The 23,230-nt window shown below is 33.4% G+C and overlaps 1 protein-coding gene across 1 annotated transcript in view; it reads left to right on the top strand.

Moving 5' to 3' along the window:
* The first annotated feature begins 12,470 nt into the window (after positions 1–12,470).
* LOC107014039 (clathrin heavy chain 1-like) overlaps positions 12,471–23,230 on the top strand; it is a 13,092-nt gene continuing 2,332 nt past the window's right edge. The window contains exons 1-27 of the mRNA XM_015213907.2: positions 12,471–12,770; positions 13,005–13,209; positions 14,352–14,440; positions 14,541–14,619; positions 14,783–14,910; positions 15,532–15,630; positions 15,715–15,823; positions 15,948–16,027; positions 16,122–16,349; positions 16,454–16,519; positions 16,922–17,038; positions 17,182–17,379; positions 17,491–17,607; positions 17,729–17,788; positions 18,027–18,113; positions 18,292–18,375; positions 18,453–18,587; positions 18,662–18,724; positions 18,807–18,911; positions 19,833–19,945; positions 20,051–20,303; positions 20,382–20,518; positions 20,611–20,889; positions 20,977–21,979; positions 22,113–22,598; positions 22,701–22,871; positions 23,005–23,190. Of these exons, the coding sequence (XP_015069393.1) occupies positions 12,726–12,770; positions 13,005–13,209; positions 14,352–14,440; positions 14,541–14,619; positions 14,783–14,910; positions 15,532–15,630; positions 15,715–15,823; positions 15,948–16,027; positions 16,122–16,349; positions 16,454–16,519; positions 16,922–17,038; positions 17,182–17,379; positions 17,491–17,607; positions 17,729–17,788; positions 18,027–18,113; positions 18,292–18,375; positions 18,453–18,587; positions 18,662–18,724; positions 18,807–18,911; positions 19,833–19,945; positions 20,051–20,303; positions 20,382–20,518; positions 20,611–20,889; positions 20,977–21,979; positions 22,113–22,598; positions 22,701–22,871; positions 23,005–23,190 (4,722 nt within the window). The 5' untranslated portion in view covers positions 12,471–12,725. The remainder of the gene's footprint in view (positions 12,771–13,004; positions 13,210–14,351; positions 14,441–14,540; positions 14,620–14,782; positions 14,911–15,531; positions 15,631–15,714; positions 15,824–15,947; positions 16,028–16,121; positions 16,350–16,453; positions 16,520–16,921; positions 17,039–17,181; positions 17,380–17,490; positions 17,608–17,728; positions 17,789–18,026; positions 18,114–18,291; positions 18,376–18,452; positions 18,588–18,661; positions 18,725–18,806; positions 18,912–19,832; positions 19,946–20,050; positions 20,304–20,381; positions 20,519–20,610; positions 20,890–20,976; positions 21,980–22,112; positions 22,599–22,700; positions 22,872–23,004; positions 23,191–23,230) is intronic.

Here is a 23,230-nt window from a genome sequence, read left to right as displayed (position 1 = left end):
CCTTCCAAATAGAATTTTAATATTGCAGCAAAACACACTTTATATGAAAGCTGATATGTTAAAAAATAAAAATATATATAACATCTAATGAATTCAAAACGATCAGCATTATAATCTATAATAAACTAAAGTAGTAAATTAATTTTCAAATTAATAATAAATTAATTAAAATAAATAATCACAACGAACGAAGCGCGGTCAAATTTACTAGTTTATCAATAAATGTACAATTCTTCTCATCTTGTTATTGGCAATAATTCCTTAGGGTTTACTTGATTGGAATAAATTAAGTTATTTTGAATTTTGTGGTTATTATCTTATTTAATATGAGATAAATAATGTTACGTTTTGAGCATATCCTAGACGTGGCTGGTATTAAAAATCATTTTTAATTCCAAGAGAATTCTCGATCTGACTTATTGTTAACTAGACGACCGAATAACTTATGTGGAAGTTGTACAAATATGAGCATCATAATGATTTAAATAAACATTGATCTCAACAACTTTATCTAAATGTCTGAAAAGTCTTAATAATAATGGTAGTAATAAATGAGTTTGAGCACATAAAAAAACCACGACTCAACTAACTCATCTAGCTTATCTATGAAGACTCTAATAACCTGAGGATAGGTGTAAGGACAAGATCTTTGACTATCTAAATACTCTACTAGCAATGTCTACTAAATACTGAATAAATTAGAATAAATTGAAGCCCTCCAAAAGTATAAAGGTCTTACTAAATGCTAATAGGGAAAGGTCCTATGAAGTATCTCTTGTAGATCCTGAATACATGAATCTGCATCATTTAAAGAATAGTGTCAAATGATGTCAATACATGAAATGTGGGGTATGTAAAATAGTTGAATGAAACAAGTGACAATTTGAAGTGAAAGAGTAAATCTTAAGGTAGACTGTAAAATAATCAACTGAAAAGTAAAGAATGCACGTGTACTTTAATAAACAAGTTTTACATGTTAATATGAATGCAATAGTAGCAAATATTGAAAATAATATGATTTAATTTTCTTTGTAGAGTTTATCTAACCAACAACCATCACTTTGAGTATCATGATAAACGTCTTGCTCACGTTGTCAGAGTCATCCTATATTTTGCCACAATAAAGTATTGCTCCTAATTACACACGCAAGTGTACATGATTGCGCAAGTAATATAGTGACTCTAAAAGAGCTCGATTATCAAATCCAAATAACTTGTCGATTAACTATTTTACTCGATCATACTATTTATTCGGATATGCCAAAAGAGTTTAATTTATACTTAAATACTATGAATGTAAGAATGAAATAAAAAAATTACCTACAATTGTTGGAAATTTTCAGGGTTGCAGCATGCTAAACGTTTCATGTATCACAATTCATATAATAAAGTAGCTATGATTATCAAATTATTGATTTACAGAAAAATTGATTTTATGATCATGATCTGTCGACCTTTAATCACCTACTCCATTAGACTATCTAACTACATTGTTGAGCAGGTATAAGCAAACTAAATTGGCGATCGTTTATATTTCATATTATTTCGTAATCAAGCTCGATGTTCGTCCGGGTGTCAACTTTGTACTCAAATATGAACAAGTAATTGCAAGAGAGATCGAACTCTTTGTATTTTTTTTGTCTATCTATTATTTTTTTCGTGTTCAAGAGTAGACAATATATTTATTTATGTGGTGATCAAGTATGAAATACTAAAACAAGAATACAAAAGTAAATATAAGTGATAATCAACATTACTTCAAAACAATTGATGTTCAACAATTATACGTAGTTAAAGCCCCAGAATAAGGGTCTTTAGCTACTAATGTTTAGAAAAGAAGAAGAAGAAAAGAAACCTAAAATTATTACGGCTACAAAGGATGAAGAAGTTCTTCTTCACAAAATATCCTTAGGAATTTATTTATTGAGTTTAGGAAAAAATAGTCTTACTTCTAGTCCAATTAGGAATTCCAAATCAATTAAAATTTGTCTAGAAAGTCGGAATTGGCTTGGGGCAGTGTGTCCCCATAGAGCTAGGACTGTTGGGACAACGCGCTAGCAGTACGCTAGAACTTGGCTCCAGTAGTTTAGGCCTTGGAGCGACGAGCCAAGGCTGCTCCAGGTATTTTATTCTTCACACTTATTTTTCCTTCGCTTTCGTTGCGTCTTATTTAGCTCATACTTCAGTAGAAATCCTTGCATATGCTAATCATGTAGTTTAGTGCGTATTTACTACAATATTAAATGAAAGCACAACAATTATCATCAAGAATATTCTTGGAGAAAAGACATAAAGTCACTATTGAAGTTATCCCGAATTTTTAAGACACCTTAACTTTACAACCGTGTGATTACCTCACTAAACAATTTTGAATAGATATAATTACATCATTTTTCGTCCATCTGACATAAAGAATGGTGTGCACTCTCTCAAAGAGAGTGAGCATCCTAAAATAACTATTATAATTTTATTTTTATAAGTATTTTATTATAAAATATATTTTCTTATTTTTTTTATTATTTTAACTTTTTTTCCTTTTTATTTTTCTCTCTCTTTCTTCTTTCTTTTCAAAAATTCATTATCATTTCCATTCATCGAAGCTTCTTACTTTCAATGTCACCATTTTTACCGAAATTTCCCTTTTTTTTTATTACTATTAATTTTACTCTCTTTAATTTTAAAATTTTATCTACATGTTTTCTTACATTTCGAACAATTCGATAAACTCATTAGATTTCAAGATGATTAGGAAGTATCATATAGTTTTTTTTTATTCGATTTCAATTAAGTTCTTTCAATCTTAGAGAAATTAATTGATTCTCTTAAAATTATCATTTCTAATTTTGAATTTATATGAAAATGAGTAAATGATGATACCTTCAAAATTTTAAATTTTCTTTAAAAAATAATTAATTTTGTTATCAATAATTCAATAAAGTCTCAATAATGGTATGAATTTTATAAATAATTTGACCGGAGAAGATGAAGACAAAGAAAAGAAAAAAAATGGAAGTGAGTTTCAATTTGACATGGGGGGTGGGAGGTGAAAAAAAGAAAAGAAAATGGAGGGATGCATCACTTGAAAGTGGGAGGTGAAAGATGAAATAAAATTTAAGATATATCAAAATTAAAATTCAAAAAGTAAGAGAGAGAGAAATAAAGAAAGAAAAAGATAAAGAAAAAATTTAAAATGAAATAAATTATATTTTTAATTACATTAACATGTGTCATATAATGTTTGGTGTGTGAATTCACTTGCTTTCTAAAATTTTGGGTTGATTAAAAAATGGTATAATAATATCTGTTCAAAATTGTTTAGTTGGGTAATAGGGCAGTCGCAAAGTTAAGGTGTCTATGAAAATTCGAGACAACTTCAATGGTGACTTTATCTCTTTTCTCAATATTTTTGAAACATAAGGCACATACATGTAAATCATAGTAAATAAGTATATAAATATGCCTAAGATCATAAAGAACGAACTTAACTAATGAATCCAATCTCTGAATTCTTACCAGAGACTTTATGAGGAGTCGTCTGAATCAACGACACAGTCCTATCCTATGTTGGTGCACAATTATTGGGTTTGAATTATATAACTCTCATCCAACTTGATGTTCAATACTATTTTCAAAACAATTTAGTATTGCTCAATAACTGTATTTTGTCCCATTTAGAGAAAATTCCACCATCTTGAGTTAATATTTAAAAATGCTTCTTTATAACTGTTCTTAACTTACTTTACAAGACTATGCTTTTATAAAAAATTGACGGTACTTTCTCAAAATGAAGATATGATTTCTTTAAAGCTAACTATGCTTTTCTTTTTGAAAATAATGCACTTGAAGTGAACAATTTATGCTTTCTTGAAACTCTTTGTGAGATATACTTTAAGAGCTTGTTCGACATTGCTAATAAAAATTGTTTATTTTTAGAAGTGTTTGTCTAAAATATCTTCTTCTTTTTTTAAATGCTTTAAAAAAATAATTTATGTTTGACAAATTCATTTGAAAGGTACTTTTGATAAGCAATTTGTGTTTGGCTAAATTTTTTTAAAATGATGCTTTCGAGAGTAAAATTACGAATAAGGACAAGTATCAATATGTTCTTAATATTAAAATTATTTCATAGAGAAACTATTTCAAACATAAACGTTAATTACATTTTTAATTTAATTATTTAAAATGTACACAGTCAAATTTGCAATCAATATTGTACATACATAAATATTGTTAAAGTGTTATAAACATATTTGTATTATAGTGAATGTCTAATTATATGGAGTCCTTTTAAGATACGGTTAGGAATCCTACTTGGGGACCAAGTTACGTTTTCCCTATAAATAAAGGGGTTTTCCTTCATTGTAAAGAAAATTCATGAATGTTGAGTATACTTCAAGATGAATAAGAAGTTTTTTCTTTTCTCTCTACTTTATTCTTCTCATTATTTTATATTATTTCATAACACGTTATTAGCACGAGTCTCTAACCAATTGAGTTTGAGTTAATATATCCGATTAAGGTTAGCAGAAACTTTATGAATATTAGTAGATTTCATTATTTTGGATCCACGACGTGCTTCTAGATTATTGAAACCATTGGTCGTATGCCAAATTTTGTTTGAATAAAGTCATTGATTATACTATAACTAATTAACATAACATGTTGCGATTTATTATAATATTGAAATAATTTGGGTGTCGTTACTGTAACATCGGCTATGCGGCAACAATTGTTGTTAGGTGATACGCTCAAACTTACTTCTCAAATAAGAAGTAAAGGGTCGTATCAAGTAAAGAATCCAACTAATGAGGTTGGGATCGTTCCCACGAGGAAAATAGTTCAGACTTAACTTTAATCTATTATTTAGTCAATTATTTACTTAGAAAACAAAAGACAATAAAAGAAGGATTTTTATTTCTAAATTAATGAAAATAACTAACTAAATTAAAGTAAACAACTAACAGATTCAAATCTTGGAGTTTAATCAATTAATAAAAGTAACTAGGGTTTAAGTGTTCCCCACAGGTTCCTAACTTGATAATTCTAACTATAACAATTCTTTCCTAGTATCTTGACTGCAAAGTGATAAGTTATGTATTTCTAAATCCTTGGTCCGGCATCTAGAAAATTCCACTCAACACCTTGGTCCGGCTACGTGTGTTGCTATACTAACCCTTACCTTTACCTCATATTAAGCATTGTATTCGATATTTGACTAAGTTATTACCTCGTACCAATCGACACTAGCCTATTAGATAGTATACACTAAATCTATGTTGATAATTCTTTTCCTATTATCTACCTCCTTGGTCCGGCAAGTAGCATTAAGACGAGTTCTAACCTTAGTCATCCGTTAAAAAGACTTCTAAACGAAAGAATTATCAATACATGCAAGACACTATTCTGGAATTGTTATTTTAGTTATATTTTGCCTCATTATTCACCCATGGTTTCCCAACCTTAGTTATGGAGTTTAGTTACCCATAGTCATAATCACAATATTCACATATTTAATATAAGAATTCATGCACTTACTTTGATGAGAAAGAATAAAATCCAGAAATTCACTTGATTAATCAACAAAATCACCAACAATCAATTCCAGAAAAAGTGTAACAATTGCTGAAATTAATCCTTCAATACTTGAACAAGAGAACTAAAGATTCTCCAAAAGTCTAACAATCAAAAATTCTAATATCAAAGAGTCAACTAACAAAGAGTCTAATTCCAAAAACGAGGTTTTTTGAACTATTTATAATAAAAACAAAACCTAATAAAAGAAGGATTCTAATTACTGAAAATCTGTCAAAACGCGGCTGGAGCGACGGACCGTCGTGGTCACGACGGGCCGTCATGGCCTCCGTCATCCCATACTTCACAAATTCTTCTGCTGCTCTCTTCATTACCCTCGACGAACAGGTATGACGGACCGTTCCAAGCCCGACGGTCCGTCGAGGGTCTCCGTTCCATAATACTTAAACTTCTTGGAATTTGGGTACTGGGACTACTCTCTGATCATTGCGACGAACCAGCAGGACGGACCGTCGTGACTATGACGGTCCGTCATGGACTTCCGTAATCCCACACTTAGGTCAGACTTCCCCATCTTCCTTCAGCAGCTTCAATACGATGCCACCTACGGACCGTCACAAGCTCGACGGACCGTCACAAGCTCCGTAGGTGGTCTCCTCTGCATTTCTCGCTCAAAACTTTCCGCGTTCATCTTTGGACAAATTTCCTGCAAATAAGGAGAAACTTACATAAAAATCAATACAAAAAGGCTTTTGGACACACACTAAATTTAAGGAAAAAGCATTAAAAATACCCTGAAACCACGGTATATCATTAGGCATAATACATAAATATGCCCTTTAACTTGGCTTCAAATTACATTTATGTCTTCAACTTTGGGTGTGCACAAGTAGACACTTAAACTTGTATAAAGTTGAACAAATAGACACACATGTCCTATATGTCATCCTACATGTCATTTTTTGTCTTACGTGGTGTACTACGTGTATTTTGTCATGTATGACTCATGTGTGTATTTATTTAGAAGTTGGATAGTTAAAGTGTCTGTTTGTATATTATGAAAGTTGGAGGTCAAAGATAAAATCTGAAGCCAAGTTTAGGGTCCAATATATGTATTATGCCTTGTTGTTATCTTAACATAATTACTAATGCGCAATCTTATGATTGACCAAGTTGTAAAAATATGAATCTGTAATATGTTGTACATTCGTTGAAGTGTTACACACAATATACTAGCATTAAATACTGTCTTTTACCTTGCTTGAGGTATGTTTGCAATCCTATGTAAGTTTGCGACTTTATTTATATTATTATATGAAAAAAATGAGATGGCCAACAGAGGTAAAGTAATTGTATGGATCTTTTACTTTTTATTTTTTATTCAATATTATTATCATTACTTATTAGTAACATAATTGATTTTTCTCATTAAATTTGAGGAACCTAACTGGTTCAGAATATCAGTATTGTATATACATATCTAATTTAGATTGTTAAAAGACTTGCAAAGTGAAAGTAATTATAAAATCTCAAGAGTGAGCCCTATCGCCCTTTAGCATATTATGTCATAAGTTGAGGATAATAAAGACGATGGATTGAAGTCCTATCACACTAAAAAGGGTAAGATATCATGTTAAAGTCCTGGTTCATCATGATAATAAGATGTTGAGTTTAAGTCCCATCGATTTATGGCTTAAAACGTCTTTACATGGATAATATACTAGGTTTAAATCCTTATGCACCATATTAATGATATGTTGACTATAAAAGCAAACAGTGTGCTTTTGATTAAAATTAATTATGAAGCTATCCTAATGAAATTGCTCCATTCCCCAAAGTGAATGTGATAACAGTGAATAATATGTCTAAAAAAAAAGACAAGTGATTGACTAATGCACATGAATATGGAATGAGGTACTAAAGCTATCATGATTTGATATGCTCAATGTTTGTGTTCCATTCATGAAGAATGAGAACTTTTGATTAATGGTAAAAATACAAATTCATTCTCTAAAGTGAGGTGTAAGCCTCTGCTAGGCGTAGAAAATATCCGACCTTTGATTGTAGATGTGGTATCACTAAGAATGTCTCTGGACAGACATGTGTTATTTTTTATTTGTATTGGACAAGGATTAGTGCAATTGAGGCAAATAATATAGTAAATCAAAAGTTTTCTATTTTGAATACTGTCGTACTTAAGCATGATCATCTGGGACATCATGGATCTATATCGTCTATGACATCATGGGTCTATAATGATGAGACAAATTATAGATAATTAAAATAGACGTCCATTAAAGAACCTAAAGATTCAGTAATGGAATCACGACTCACCTCTAGAAGGGGTAGAATAACTAAGAAGAAATAAACCTGAAAATTATTCTCGGAGTAATAAAATTGAAATTTACTCATATAATAGTAAATTAGAAATTTACTAAAACAAAAGGCACATGACATAGTAAACTTGGTGTTTACAAGTACTAATAATTTTATTAGTTCGCATGAATAATTTGGTCATCTCAAAAATGTGCATACTGAGTAATAGACATACACTAAAGAAGTAGAAGATTATTTAAGAATTTTTTATGTTGCTTGTTCTCGTGATTTGTTGATTGGATCAACTAAAGTTGGGACTAAATCTCTAAATTCTGAAAAGTATAGAAGGTGAATATGATTTCGTTCACCTAGTATATGATATAATAAATAGATGCATTTATAAGATAATCACATGTGCGTATGTCGTCTACATGTAGTTTGACATTCGCAAAATTGTGTGTGCAAGATAATTGGGTTAAGAGCACACCTTTTTTGAATATGAAATCAAGATAAATCATCTTGATAATTTGATAAATATCCAAGTTGATGTGACATTAAATTGCTCAAGTAAATAGACAATCATTGCTTATGAAAACATTTCATGGTCTGAAATATAATGTATTACATACTAAAGTAGTTGTATACATCAGACTAATAAATTATGATCAAATTTTCTTTCAATCAATTTATGGTTAGGGATCAAATATTTTTCATGTGATTATTTTGATATGTAGTATATAATCAATGAATATACAATGACGCACAAAGATAGATTCTCCAAAAGATTGAGATATATGTTAGTTTGTCTAACGTAAGGGGGAGATCAAAAGCAACACAAGAGTTGTAAACACTCCTATTCAATGTCTCTTAAGGATAAAGTCTATGACATACATGAATTATGATAGACTAATCAATTCTAAATAAAATAATCCTTGAAAAAGGGGAGGATAAAAAAATCAAAATGATCATAATAAGGAGAAATGTGCTCTTGGAGAGCCTATGACATAACACTTTATGAAACCTCATGAGAGGGATAGCTACCTAAAAATAATGAAGTGATGAGATCTCAATAAGTTATGTCCTATTGTGAATCGATACAATATGATATATCGTTAACGATATCTTTGATATAATAGCGCGAAATATTGTAAAAGATTATGAGGATATAAATTCTACGTATATTAAATTATACTGGCCGGTGTAGAAATAATTATCATGTGAAAAGTAAAATGGTGCATCTTGGTAGGCGTAAAGTTTATTTGACTTGCAATCTAGGCACTAGATATGTCATACATCTAATATTGAATGTTGTCACTTGACAAAGTTGATATGAAAATATCCAATGGGTACAATACCTAAAACATATACAAGTTTTTAGAAAACTTGTTTGTAATCCTCATATATAGATTCAAACAATCGAGAATCTTTTGTATTTTTATGCAAGTTGATGACTTGAATTGAAACTCTTGAATAGTTTTCAAAAGGCAATAGATTATTTGCTTAAAGAAGTTGAAATAAGGAACTTGCAGAAATCTTTGATAGTAAAGGTATGATTTATAAAAGGAGATAGAAGGAAGCATATTTCGTCAAAATTTTTCTACACACATGAGCTCTCAAGAATGGTGATATCAACATGCAACATGTTTGTTCAAGTAATACTATAATTGATTTACTCACCAAGTCTGTACCAACTACAACTTTCAAGAAGATGTGCACGAACTTGGAAAATGAAGATTCAAGTATGTGGATGGATGTTCTCATTAGGGGGAGAAAATACGCGACATACTCTTTTTTTCTCACAATTATGTCAGATTGAGCTTTCTTTGTAAGGTTTTTAATGAGGCATCCATAATGCGTATTATTAGATATGTGTACTCTTTTTTCTTCACTAGATTTTTTTTACACTGAATTTTATCTAGTAAGATTTTAACGAGACACATAATCTACCGACATTCAAGGGGGAGTGTTATGAACATATTTGTATTATAGTGAATGTCTAATTATGTGGAGTCCTTTTAGGATATGGTTAGGAAATCCTACTTAGGAACCAAGTAACGTGTCCTCTATAAATAAAGGAGTTTTTCTTCATTGTAAAGAAAATTTATGAATGTTGAGTATACTTCAAAATGAATAAGAAGTCTTTTCTCTTCTCCCTAATTTATTCTTCTCATTATTTTATATTATTTCATAACAGAAAGAAGAATCTTTTTGTTATTTGTTACTTATTTTTTTGGATTCAATTTTAGCTATTATCCTTTTTTTGTTATAATACTCTAAAGTCTTAAAAAATTCAAACTCAAATAAAGTAATACATAAATTAAGAATTTTTATAATTATTATTTGTTATTTTTTTGGGAGGGTCTAAATCTTTAATGTTACTTTTTTTTAATCCTATAAAATATTGTTGTTTAAAATAATACGTAAAGTAATATATAAAATATAATATATAAATCGTAGTAGTAAAATAAAACATAAACAATAAAAAATTCATCGTAAAAAAATAGAATTCTTGAATGAAAATTAACCGAACTTATAGATATGTTAATTAATAAATAAGGGATATATTGATAAATTTGTATATGTGTAAGGAATATTTTAGTCATAAAAAATAATTTTTTGCTTTTGCTTCTATTTTTAATAGAAATTTTGACTTCTTCCCAACAACAGAAAAATTATTTATGCTTCTATTTAGATGCAGTTTTAAGAATTTTCCTTTCACTTAATTTTTTCAGAAGAAGTGTTTTTTTCTAAAAAAATAAATAAAAATTTCTAGCCTATCAACAACAATATCAAACCGACTCTAAGACTTGAAATTCACCTTACTCATGAAAAGAATGCATAAGAGATACTATGTCAAGATTTTTAAATGACTCTTAGCTAAAACGGATTTATGTGCTATAATTAAGTATGAACAATAATCAAATATCATCTATAATGTGAAATAATGAAATCTTTGTAATGAATTCAAGAATCAATAATAGGAAATATAAATAAAAGTTTGAACATATTGAATTTTGGGATAAAAACCCTAGTTTTGAATTTGCTAGTTGAAATTGCAAATGTAGGGTGTGGAAAAAAACTTAATCTCTTACTATGATAGTTTTACATGCCTTGGTGAATAAGAGTTCTTGAAGAAAACTTGATTGAAAAACGTGAAACCCTAGGTTTACTCTTGATTTTTGCTCAAAGTTTAGGGAGAAAGATATGAGAATATAATGAAATAATATTACGATATAATCCCCAATTAGCTATCAAAACGTTGAGATCAAGGCTTAGAAAGAATAAAAAAGATTAAGATGACCCCGGCTAAAAACCTGTCAGAATATTCCACGAGCGCAAACCATGACATGTGGTTGGATCTACGAATAATGGATTCCTTATGTGGAATCCATGACAAAAATTGAGCCTCCGAAGTTCATTCCACAAGCACAAATTATGTTCTGTGGTTTGATCTACAAATCGTGATTTGTATCCATAAAAATCAGACAAAATTAACTGTTTGAATTTCAATCCACGAGCTCATTCTACGGTCGGTAGATTGATCCACGACCAGTAGGGTGGGTCCATGGAAAGCAAGTCGAAAATCACTCTTTTAAAATTTGATTCATGTTTTCAATATACCGTCCATAGTTTAATTTATGGCTAGTAGGCCAGACTCGTGAAAATCAGGTCTTAAAACTTTGTTGAGAGTGTCTATAATAAATGGTCATAACTTTTTATTCCGAACTTGGATTGATGCAAAATTATTGACATTCAAAAGAAGATTTATAGACCTTTGATTTGATATTAATGAGCCGCCTAATCTTTGTATTCTGAGAGATATGATCATTTTGAGTTGACGATTGTAGGAACTCATGTGAAAGACTAGCCAGTAGAGAAGTTATGGACTCGACTAGTGTTAGAGATCTCTTATAACTCTAAACCACATCTGATACACTTCTTACACTAGATAATGGACCTTAACACTCATGTACATGTAGGACATCATCCGATCCAAGCTTATATACTTACGACGAATGCTTTGAATACTTAGAATAGAATTTGCAAGAGGTTACAAATAATATAAGAAACATTTATAAATTCATATCGCTATTAATTAATAATTCTTAAACAAACACTGAATAAATGTAACAGAAATGGATCAAAAATATCTTAATGTATAGGAATTAATTCAAAGCATCCTCTTTCCACCTATCTAATTAGATATGTCCCTCATCTCACCTAGTTGATTAAAAATTATTCCTAAGTTAATTAGTCAAGTAGATGAGTGTTTTCAAGACTGTCAATAGTTTAAAGATGAAACAAATAATTTATGCCAAATTTAGAAATAATTTCAATACTTTACTATTTTTTTAATGCATCATGTCAAACAAACCCTTACCTTAAATAAACCAACAAACAATACAATATACCTTCACATAATTAATAATCATAAACTAAAGTATTGTATAGTAAGTACCATACATTACAAAATGATACAATATAATATCACCAAACAACATTTCAAATAAAGTTGCAGCATAATAACTGTTTTTTTTTTAAAAAACTTTTCATGACTACTCATTTGGGGGCCTAGATGTTATTGTAGGTTTTATTCTTGTCATTTACAAACATAAAAAGTGTTTATATTAACTTGAGTTTTTCTTTTTTCTCCATTAGATACAACACTCAAGGACATGCTCGAGTACTAGTAGTTAGAACTCAACAATTGTTCCCCAATTCATTTTTCTCATAACACTCAGACTTCCATATTCGCCATCTTCAGTGCTTAACAAACGCATTTCAGAAGAACCCTTTTCTCCTCGATTTCTCTATTGTTCTCTGAATCTCTGGGAGGGTTTCTTCTTTTCTGAGATCTCGTCTCGCAGATCTCCATCATGGCGGCGGCTACTGCACCGATCATTATGAAAGAGACCCTTACAGTATGCTCTTTCTTTCTTACACTTTGAATGAAATATTTGTGTTCATACTATTCCTTTGAAATCGCTAGTCTTACTAGAGTTTTACCGTACTAAACATGTATGAAATGTAGATTAGATCTGTAATATGTGATTAATTGCCGGATCCGATACCTTATTTATTTTATTATGTGGAATTTTCCAAATTTAATTTGGTCACTGGGTTGAATTTTGATATTATATGACTTGGTGTTGCAGTTGCCAAGTGCAGGGGTTAACCAGCAGTTCATTAACTTCACAAATGTAACAATGGAATCAGAAAAGTATATATGTGTTCGGGAGACATCACCACAAAATAGTGTGGTCATTATTGATATGAATATGCCAATGCAGCCTTTGCGCCGTCCTATTACTGCTGACTCTGCTATTATGAATCCCAATTCCAGAATTTTGGCTCTAAAAGGTATAGCTTTACTAAGGATTTTTTAGGTTACTCACTGAATGTTCTATCATTCGCTCAAGTTTGCAATTGTGATACCTGAAGTGCTGGTACTATCTATGTACTAACTGACTCGGTATTTGGTTGGGTTTTTAATGCTTAAAAGTGGACAAGTCAATTTTGAAGGGGAGCCTTAGAGCAATGGCAATTGTCTTTGTGTGAACTATCGGTCACGGGCTTGAGCCTGGAAGCTGGCATTAATGCTTGCATTAGGGTCGGTTGTCTAAATTACAACCCTTAGGGGTGCGGCTCTTCCCGGACCCTGGTAACGTGGGATGTTTTGTGCCTGGAGTGCCTTTTTACTATTACACGATTCACTATTACATATGTGAAAGAAATTTGAAGCTTGAGTAAAAAAGTCAAACAGTAAGTCTAACACACATATATGAAGCTTTGGTCATCAAAGGTAATAAACGGAAGAGACATTAAGGGAGGTAAGTTTGGACATTGTGGTGTAATTTCTGCTAGTGGTTTCCTTCTTGAGGAAGACTCCAGCGGATATTGCTTTATTTTATATGAGAGTGAGGAAGCTTTATCTTTAGAAATGGCTTTTACTCTCAACTCGAAGTGCCAGTGTGGAATATGTTTAGGCTTATGAGTACTGCATTTGAATTGAGATATTGACAATGTAATAGTGGTCAGTGCACTTATTAACTTAAGTAGAACCGAGAGATTGTGAATTGAATCTTCATCCAATTATGTGATTTTTATGCTCTTAAAGAATCTGTGACCCATGTTTATCTCAAAAAATCTGTGACCATGTGATAAATCAGCTGTTACTAGAAGATTCTCTCTGACATACATATCGTACCTAATTGTTCCCTAGATGTTGACTTACAAATTAGGACCAGCCGACTATAGTTTGGACAAATCACTGTTACCTTGTTTCCTCCATGGCCTAAAGGGTTTAGTGGATTTCTTTTGTTCATTGTTGATATTTTCTTCAAAGAATTTGTTAATTCAATACTGAATTATCGAATTATTGGCGATCTTGTTTCCCGTCATCCATATAAATTCTATAAGTGGGGAAGAGGAAAATATGACCGCTCTTCCGCTTTGGATACGTTTTCTGATGAAGCAAAACTCTCTTCTTTCTCCTCTTGAAGCTCAAGTACCAGGAACTACTCAAGATCACTTACAAATTTTCAATATTGAGGCAAAGCAGAAAATAAAGTCATATCAGATGCCTGAGCAGGTAATAAGTAGCCATATGGATTCTTTCTTTTAATTAGTTTGTTGCATTCTTTGCAGCTTTTGATAGTGTTGATGTAACTTTAAGTGTATGTTATATTTAGGTTGTTTTCTGGAAGTGGATTACCCCGCAGATTTTAGGTATCGTCACACAGACGTCAGTCTATCATTGGCCAATTGAAGGTAAGACAGTTCCCCCTTTTCTGTGGTGATGTTTACCAAATTTTTTCTTTCTCGTGTTTGAGTGGATAAAGGCACTTTTTTGGTGTTATTACTTTTTCTGGCCATTCTTTTTTAAGTGATGGTTGGTTGTCTGTCCTTAAGATGATTTTTTGTCTGTATTCAGGTGATACTGAGCCTATAAAGATGTTTGATAGAACAGCCAATCTAGCCAATAATCAAATAATCAATTATCGTTGTGATCCTTCAGAGAAATGGTTGGTTTTGATTGGTATAGCCCCAGGTTCGCCAGAGGTGTGTAATGCTTTTAATATATGCTGTTATTGATAGTTTTGATGTTTTATTGTGATAGCAGATTTTGTTTTTATCATTAAATCCCTTCCCTAAGTATAATCAGCTAGGGAAAGCCAGGAAAGGTCATATGAGGTTTTGATGCTGTATTACATATTCTCAAATATTTTTGTTATGCAATTTTTTTCTGTTACCCTATCTACCCTCATTTGTTTTTGTTTTAGCATGCTGATTGTTGGTGGTTCTCAATTGTTGTATTATGGTATTGTACGAAAAGGAGTATTGCATGTAGTGACTTGGTCATAGTCCTGTGTGCTGTAGTGTTGCCTGAATATTGGATACTTTCATCTGCAGCAACCTGGCTAAAAATGGTCATTTGTTGTATGCACTAGATGATGTTTGACGAAGGGCTGAAACTTTAGGTTATTAGCAAGGTAAGTTCTACATCAGGGGGGAGAGAGAAAGAGGAATGGAGGGGAAATCTAAAGCTCAAAAGACTGGCTGTTTAAACATTTTTCAGTGAAATGTGATCTAGGTGGATCCATTACTGATGATTTCACCCAAATGAACGTGTAAAGAAATTCTTTTGTCATTTGATTTTACCATTTCTATTCTTGTCAGTAGAGGCCCCAACTGGTCAAAGGAAATATGCAATTATATTCAGTGGATCAGCAACGAAGTCAATCTCTAGAGGCACACGCTGCATCATTTGCATCATTCAGAGTGAGAAAAGCTCCTCTATACATTTTGTTTTTGCTAGCTTTGCTTCGATGTTTACCTGTTGTAACTGTTGTATGCTTTCATCAGGTACCTGGAAGTGATAGAGATTCCATACTCATTTCTTTTGCCACAAAATCCTTGAATGCTGGACAGGTTATATCAAAATTGCATGTCATTGAGCTCGGAGCTCAGCCAGGTTAATACGCTATGTCCTATTTTCCTTTCACCGTTTTTTTATCATTGAAGGTTTTTTACTGACATTGTGGTGAGGATTGCCTGATATAACTATGTCCTATTCCTAACATGGTACATTTTTGCAGGGAAACCTTCATTTACAAAAAAACAGGCGGACCTTTTCTTCCCTCCAGATTTTGCTGATGATTTCCCAGTTTCCATGCAGGTATCGGTTGCCTTTCCTGGTCTGTCACTTAGTCTTGTGTTTGTGTATTGTGAATTCCGTTTCTTCTGACACAACTATTCTGTTTCTTTTGCAGATATCTCATAAGTATAGTTTAATTTATGTCATCACAAAGCTTGGACTTCTTTTCGTCTACGACCTGGAAACAGCTACTGCGGTATACAGAAATAGGATTAGCCCAGACCCTATTTTCCTGACAGCTGAAGCTTCGTCAATTGGTGGTTTCTATGCCATCAACAGGCGAGGCCAAGTGTTGCTAGCCACAGTAAATGAAACAACTATTATACCTTTTGTCAGTGGACAAGTAAGTCTATTTTTGTTGCGTCCTGCAACCATGTATTTCGATAATTTTCGTTTCCTGAAGTGTAAATATTGGATGAACCTGTCAAATTCTTACACATGTTGCAGTTGAACAATCTGGAGCTTGCTGTTAATCTTGCCAAAAGAGGAAATCTTCCCGGTGCCGAGACTTTGGTAAGTTGATGTATTATTTTCAGTATGTTATTGTTTTGAAATGATTGCGCTGTGGGAGAGAATTCTGCCCTTTTCTTTAGTGTACAATATCTCTTTCCTGTGGAACCTTCTAACTCTGGTAACTAGTTCACTGCTTGGTTTTTGCTCTTGAAAATCTTCCTTTTCTAAATTGAGAAGTGCTGAAATAGACTGTTTGTTATTGAGATCATCTGCTAGAGCTAGATTCTACATGGCTAGTCCTTCTTACTTTATTATTTGTCAAAAGAAAATCCCTCTTTACTTTATCGTCAATGTTTAGCAGTGATCTTATCAGAAGCTGTTGACTCTGATGGAATCGACATCTGGAAATTTTGTTGCTCTCTACTCTTTACAACGATCTTACATCTATTAATTTTGTCACAGGTTGTCCAGCGCTTCCAAGAATTGTTTGCCCAAACAAAGTACAAAGAGGCAGCTGAGCTTGCTGCGGAATCACCTCAGGGCATTCTCCGTACGTCTGATACTGTTGCCAAATTTCAGGTATTGATTTTGTTACCAAGACAAATTTTCCCTCACAACATTTATTGCTCACCAAGGCCGAGTTTGAAGAATAAACTTCTCTGTCTTATTTTACATAAAGGTTATGCAAACTGTATTTATGTGTCTCTTTGTCTTATTTGCAGAGCGTTCCTGTTCAAGCAGGGCAAACACCTCCTCTTTTGCAGTACTTTGGGACACTTTTGACAAAAGGGAAGCTCAATGCTTTTGAGTCTTTGGAACTGTCACGCCTCGTTGTCAACCAAAATAAGAAGAACCTTTTGGAGAACTGGTTAGCTGAGGATAAGCTGGAGTGCAGTGAGGAACTTGGCGATCTTGTGAAGGTTAAATTTAGAATTCAACATTACTATTTTTTCTTCTGTTCACCACTCAATTGATTTCTCTCTTTCACATAGCCTAAGGTGCTGACAGAAGCTGTAAACCATTTGTTGTAGACTGTTGATAATGATCTCGCCTTGAAGATATACATCAAAGCAAGAGCAACTCCAAAAGTTGTTGCTGCTTTCGCTGAGCGCAGGGAATTTGACAAGATTCTGATATATTCCAAGCAGGTTAGTGATGCATTTTTGCTGGTCATCATGTAAATTTCTTTTTGAACTGAGCTGTCATGTACGTTTTACTCAGTTCAAGTGTTTCTATGATGTAATTATAAATGTTTTTTTGTTGATATAGGTTGGCTATACACCTGACTATCTGTTCCTCCTGCAAACAATTCTTCGATCTGATCCTCAGGTATGTGGGAAATGGTTTTAGCAAAAGTTACAAGTATTGAATCTTCAACAGTTTTGGCTTTCACATGCCATATGTTTTGGAGAGAACAATTGCTTTGATTATTTTCCTCTGACATCTCTTTGAAATGTTGCTCTTATGTTGGTAATATTACTTCTTTCTTGAAGCAAAAATCAACACAACTTCTCCCATGGGGCTTAGTTGCTGGGATTAATGTGAAGTATTGTCTCTGTATATGCAGGGAGCTGTTAACTTTGCACTCATGATGTCCCAAATGGAGGGCGGTTGTCCAGTTGATTATAATACAATCACTGATCTTTTTCTACAGGTTAGTTGGCTTCTTAATGATGTCAAAATGCTTGTTTACCATTACACTGACACTGTTCACTCCAATATTTTCCCTGTTAAGGGCTTTAAACTAGGCGCTTTAGAAGGCTTATTTACCATGTCTACTGGGTGCAACATATAGCTGATGAAATTCTCTCTTTTCTTTTTTTTTTCGTCAGAGGAACATGATCCGTGAGGCAACAGCATTTTTGTTGGATGTTCTGAAGCCTAACCTTCCAGAACATGGTTTCTTGCAGACTAAGGTTTCTTTTCTCCTGTAGAAAGTCATTTTTTCTGTCTATGCATTTTGTTTTTAGATTGTAATGCCTCCATTACACAGGTGTTGGAAATCAATCTTGTGACTTTCCCCAATGTAGCAGATGCTATTTTAGCAAACGGAATGTTCAGTCACTATGATCGACCTCGAATTGCTCAACTTTGTGAAAAGGCTGGTCTATACATCCGGGCTCTGCAGGTTGAATGGTTTTCATCATTTGAATATATTTTCATCTGATTGCAAATTTGTTAAATGGCGTATTATTTCTGCAGCACTATACTGAACTCCCTGATATCAAGCGTGTCATTGTGAACACACATGCAATTGAGCCTCAGGTTATTATGCTCTATGGATTGCATTGATTTTTTTCTTTTTTTGAGTGAGCGGACTTGTATTTAACTATATTGTTTTTCTCAGGCTCTGGTTGAGTTCTTTGGGACTGTTTCACGTGAATGGGCTCTTGAGTGCATGAAGGACCTGCTAGTGATCAACATCAAAGGCAACCTTCAAATAATTGTCCAGGTACTCATTTTGGTTTTTATATTTTTAACAGAAGTATGTGTGCTGGAATTGATAGCCTGTTTAGCCGAGCTTCTGAAAAGATTTGAGGTGTGTGGCCAAACAGGTAAAAAGAGCTTTTGAGAAGCAGTTATTTTGTTTTTGGGAAGAAGCTACAAAATTCTAGTTAGTTGCGTGGACTCTTCACTTTTGATGCAGCACCTGGGTCGGATTCTCCAAAAATACACTACTTTTGGTGAATCCTCACGCACTCGTTGACATTTTTAAAGAGTCCGAGCAACATAGATTTATTTCTCCTTCCAAGAAATAGAAGCAGAGGCAGAAAGTAGTTTTTTTCTTACCAAAAAATTATATTATTAAATTGCCTTGTTAATTAACTTATCTCTCTCAAATATAAATACAACCCGCTTCTCCTTTCCCTTTTTTGATTTTACTAAATTTGTATTATAATTTTTTAATATATATTTTTATTCTATGATTTGTATTCTAATTAAATAAAAAAGCTTGACTAAAAGTCTTACATGATAAATATTTAAATTATTTCTCTATGTATATAATACTAACTGTGAATGAACCTTGATTAAAAAAAAATGAACCTTGATAATACTCTTATCGTTATTTGATACCCAAAAATACTTTTTGGAATGATTGGCCAAACCCAATCTTCTTATTAAATTCTGAAAAAAGCTCTGAAATAAATTGGCCAAACACACAAACTGCTACACTTGTACAAGTACTTCTATGAAAAGCTATTTTGACAAAAGTTCTGCTCAAAATAAGTTGTATTTTAGAAGCATGGCCAAATAAAAATAAAAAAATAAATTAAAGATTCTTGAATCATGTGAAACATCATCTTTTTTTGTAATGTTCAATTATTGTGGGACATACCAATTACAACATACTGATTATGTTGTGATATTGCAGGTAGCGAAAGAGTATTGTGAGCAGTTGGGTGTTGATGCCTGCATAAAGCTTTTTGAGCAATTCAAGTCTTATGATGGGTTGTACTTCTTCTTGGGATCATATTTGAGTTCCAGGTATGTACACATGGAGATGATATCTTGATATTTGGCTAGCTTAATCAACCAACCTTTCAAAATTTTTGGCTGGCTTGGTGAATTGTCATTTTTTATTTCCTGCAGTGAGGATCCTGAAATTCACTTCAAGTATGTTGAGGCTGCTGCAAAGACTGGACAAATCAAGGAAGTTGAGCGCGTGACACGAGAATCAAACTTTTATGACCCTGAAAAGACAAAGAACTTCTTGATGGAAGCCAAGCTTCCTGATGCTCGGCCTCTAATTAATGTTTGTGACCGTTTTGGTTTTGTTCCTGATCTCACACACTACCTCTATACCAATAACATGCTACGGTATATTGAAGGTTATGTCCAAAAGGTTGGTACAGTTTCACTGTACTTTTATTAAGTTTCTTGTAATTTTGTGACTTGCGAACTTTTATCTGCCATTGTATAGGTCAACCCAGCAAATGCTCCTTTAGTTGTGGGACAGCTATTGGATGATGAGTGTCCTGAGGATTTTATTAAAGGCTTGATCCTTTCTGTTCGTTCTCTGCTACCTGTTGAGCCCCTTGTGGATGAATGTGAAAAGAGGTTTTTTTTTTATATATAAATATATCTGGTACAATTGTTTATAGTTGGTCCTTAGAAACTTTCATGTTAAGCTTTAACTTCTTTGTTGTCAGGAACCGCCTCCGACTGCTCACTCAGTTCTTGGAGCATCTTGTGAGTGAAGGAAGCCAAGATGTGCATGTACACAATGCTCTGGGTAAGATCATCATAGATAGCAACAATAACCCAGAGCACTTCCTGACAACCAACCCATACTATGATTCACGTGTTGTGGGTAAATATTGTGAGAAGCGCGATCCTACCCTTGCTGTTGTTGCATATAGGAGAGGCCAATGTGATGATGAACTTATTAATGTAACCAACAAGAACTCTTTGTTCAAACTACAATCCAGGTTTGTTATTCATTTAGTAGTTTCTCTATAACTGCTGATTTTGTCAGATGTCTAGAGGTGAACAGCCAAATTTCCTGATGTCTCTAGGTATGTCGTTGAGAGGATGGATGGTGATCTCTGGGAGAAAGTTCTTAACCCTGAAAATGAGTTCAGAAGGCAGCTTATCGATCAAGTTGTCTCCACTGCTCTGCCTGAGAGCAAAAGCCCAGAACAAGTTTCTGCTACTGTTAAAGCTTTCATGACTGCTGATCTTCCGCATGAACTGATTGAACTTCTTGAAAAGATTGTCCTCCAGAATTCTGCATTCAGTGGGAACTTTAATCTGCAAAACTTGCTTATCTTGACAGCCATTAAAGCTGATCCAGCTAGAGTTATGGATTATATCAACAGGCTTGATAATTTTGATGGACCTGCTGTAGGGGATGTAGCTGTAGAAGCCCAACTTTATGAAGAAGCTTTTGCAATCTTCAAGAAGTTCAATTTAAATGTCCAGGGTGTCAATGTTCTGCTAGATAATATTCGTGATATAAACCGTGCTGTCGAGTTTGCCTTCCGAGTTGAAGAAGATGCTGTTTGGAGCCAAGTCGCTAAAGCTCAACTCAGAGAAGGATTAGTCAGTGATGCTATTGAGTCATTTATCCGTGCAGATGATACCACCCAATTTTTGGATGTCATTCGTGCTGCAGAGGATGCTGATGTTTACCATGACTTGGTGAAGTATCTGCTGATGGTAAGGCAAAAGACAAAGGAGCCCAAGGTTGACAGTGAACTAATCTATGCATATGCTAAAATAGATCGATTGAGTGACATTGAAGAGTTTATTCTCATGCCAAATGTTGCCAATCTACCAAATGTTGGTGACCGGTTGTATGATGAAGCCCTGTATGAGGCTGCAAAGATCATATTTGCTTTTACTTCTAACTGGGCCAAATTGGCTATCACACTTGTAAAGCTAAGTCAATTTCAAGGTGCTGTTGATGCAGCACGTAAAGCAAATAGTTCAAAAACATGGAAAGAAGTCTGCTTTGCTTGTGTCGATGCTGAAGAGTTCCGCTTAGCTCAAATTTGTGGGCTCAACATTATAGTACAGGTACCTTAGCATTGCTTTTCATAAGTTACTACGGGGAATCCTTGTTTATATTTCTGTGTCAACATGCTTATCTTAATTGCATTGAAAATATCTGGAATACTGATGATTGGTTGTATCTATTTTACTTTGTCAGGTGGATGATCTGGAGGAAGTGAGTGAATATTACCAAAACAGAGGATGTTTCAACGAATTGATCTCCCTTATGGAGAGTGGGCTGGGTTTGGAGCGCGCCCATATGGGTATCTTCACAGAACTTGGTGTCCTTTATGCCAGATACCGTCATGAGAAGCTCATGGAACACATAAAATTATTTTCCACCCGTCTCAACATTCCCAAGCTTATTCGTGCCTGTGATGAGCAGCAACACTGGAAAGAATTAACTTATTTGTATATCCAATATGATGAATTTGATAATGCTGCCACTACCGTCATGAATCATTCTCCAGATGCTTGGGATCATATGCAGTTCAAAGACATTGCTGTCAAAGTTGCTAATGTGGAGCTTTATTACAAGGCCGTCCACTTCTATTTGCAAGAACATCCTGATCTCATCAATGATCTTTTAAATGTTCTTGCACTTAGAGTGGACCACACCCGTGTAGTCGACATAATGAGAAAGGTCTCACTTTTCATAGAAGCCCTACTTACAAGGATTGTTTGGATTAATATTATTTGATGTTAAATCCCTCCTTTTCTCCTTTTTTTCTTCTTTTTATAACAGGCGGGTCATCTTCGCCTAGTGAAGCCTTACATGATTGCTGTTCAAAGTAACAACGTTTCTTCTGTAAATGAGGCCCTTAATGAGATATATGTTGAAGAAGAAGATTATGATAGATTACGTGAATCAGTAGATTTGCATGATAACTTCGACCAGATTGGTCTTGCGCAGAAGGTAAAGGATAGTTCACCAAATTGTGTTCCCTTGTATCTATCAGAGAATCTTTTGATCAAGTAATAATTTTCATGTAAGTGTATCCATCAGATATCTGATAACAATTCTACTTTTTTTTTGTTTGGGTGAACAGATAGAGAAGCACAAGCTTCTTGAGATGAGGCGTGTTGCTGCTTATATTTATAAAAGGGCTGGTCGGTGGAAACAATCCATTGCTCTGTCGAAGAAAGATAACCTTTACAAAGATGCAATGGAGACTGCCTCACAATCTGGGGATCGTGAGCTTGCTGAAGAGTTGCTTGTTTACTTCATTGAACAGGTAACAGTGGTATTTCAAAACTTACCCCCCCCCCCCCCCC

Source organism: Solanum pennellii, chromosome 3 (genome assembly GCF_001406875.1).
Source record: "Solanum pennellii chromosome 3, SPENNV200".
Taxonomy (NCBI): domain Eukaryota; kingdom Viridiplantae; phylum Streptophyta; class Magnoliopsida; order Solanales; family Solanaceae; genus Solanum; species Solanum pennellii.
Note: the sequence above shows the minus strand (reverse complement) of the source record. Positions and strands in the feature narration are given on the sequence as shown.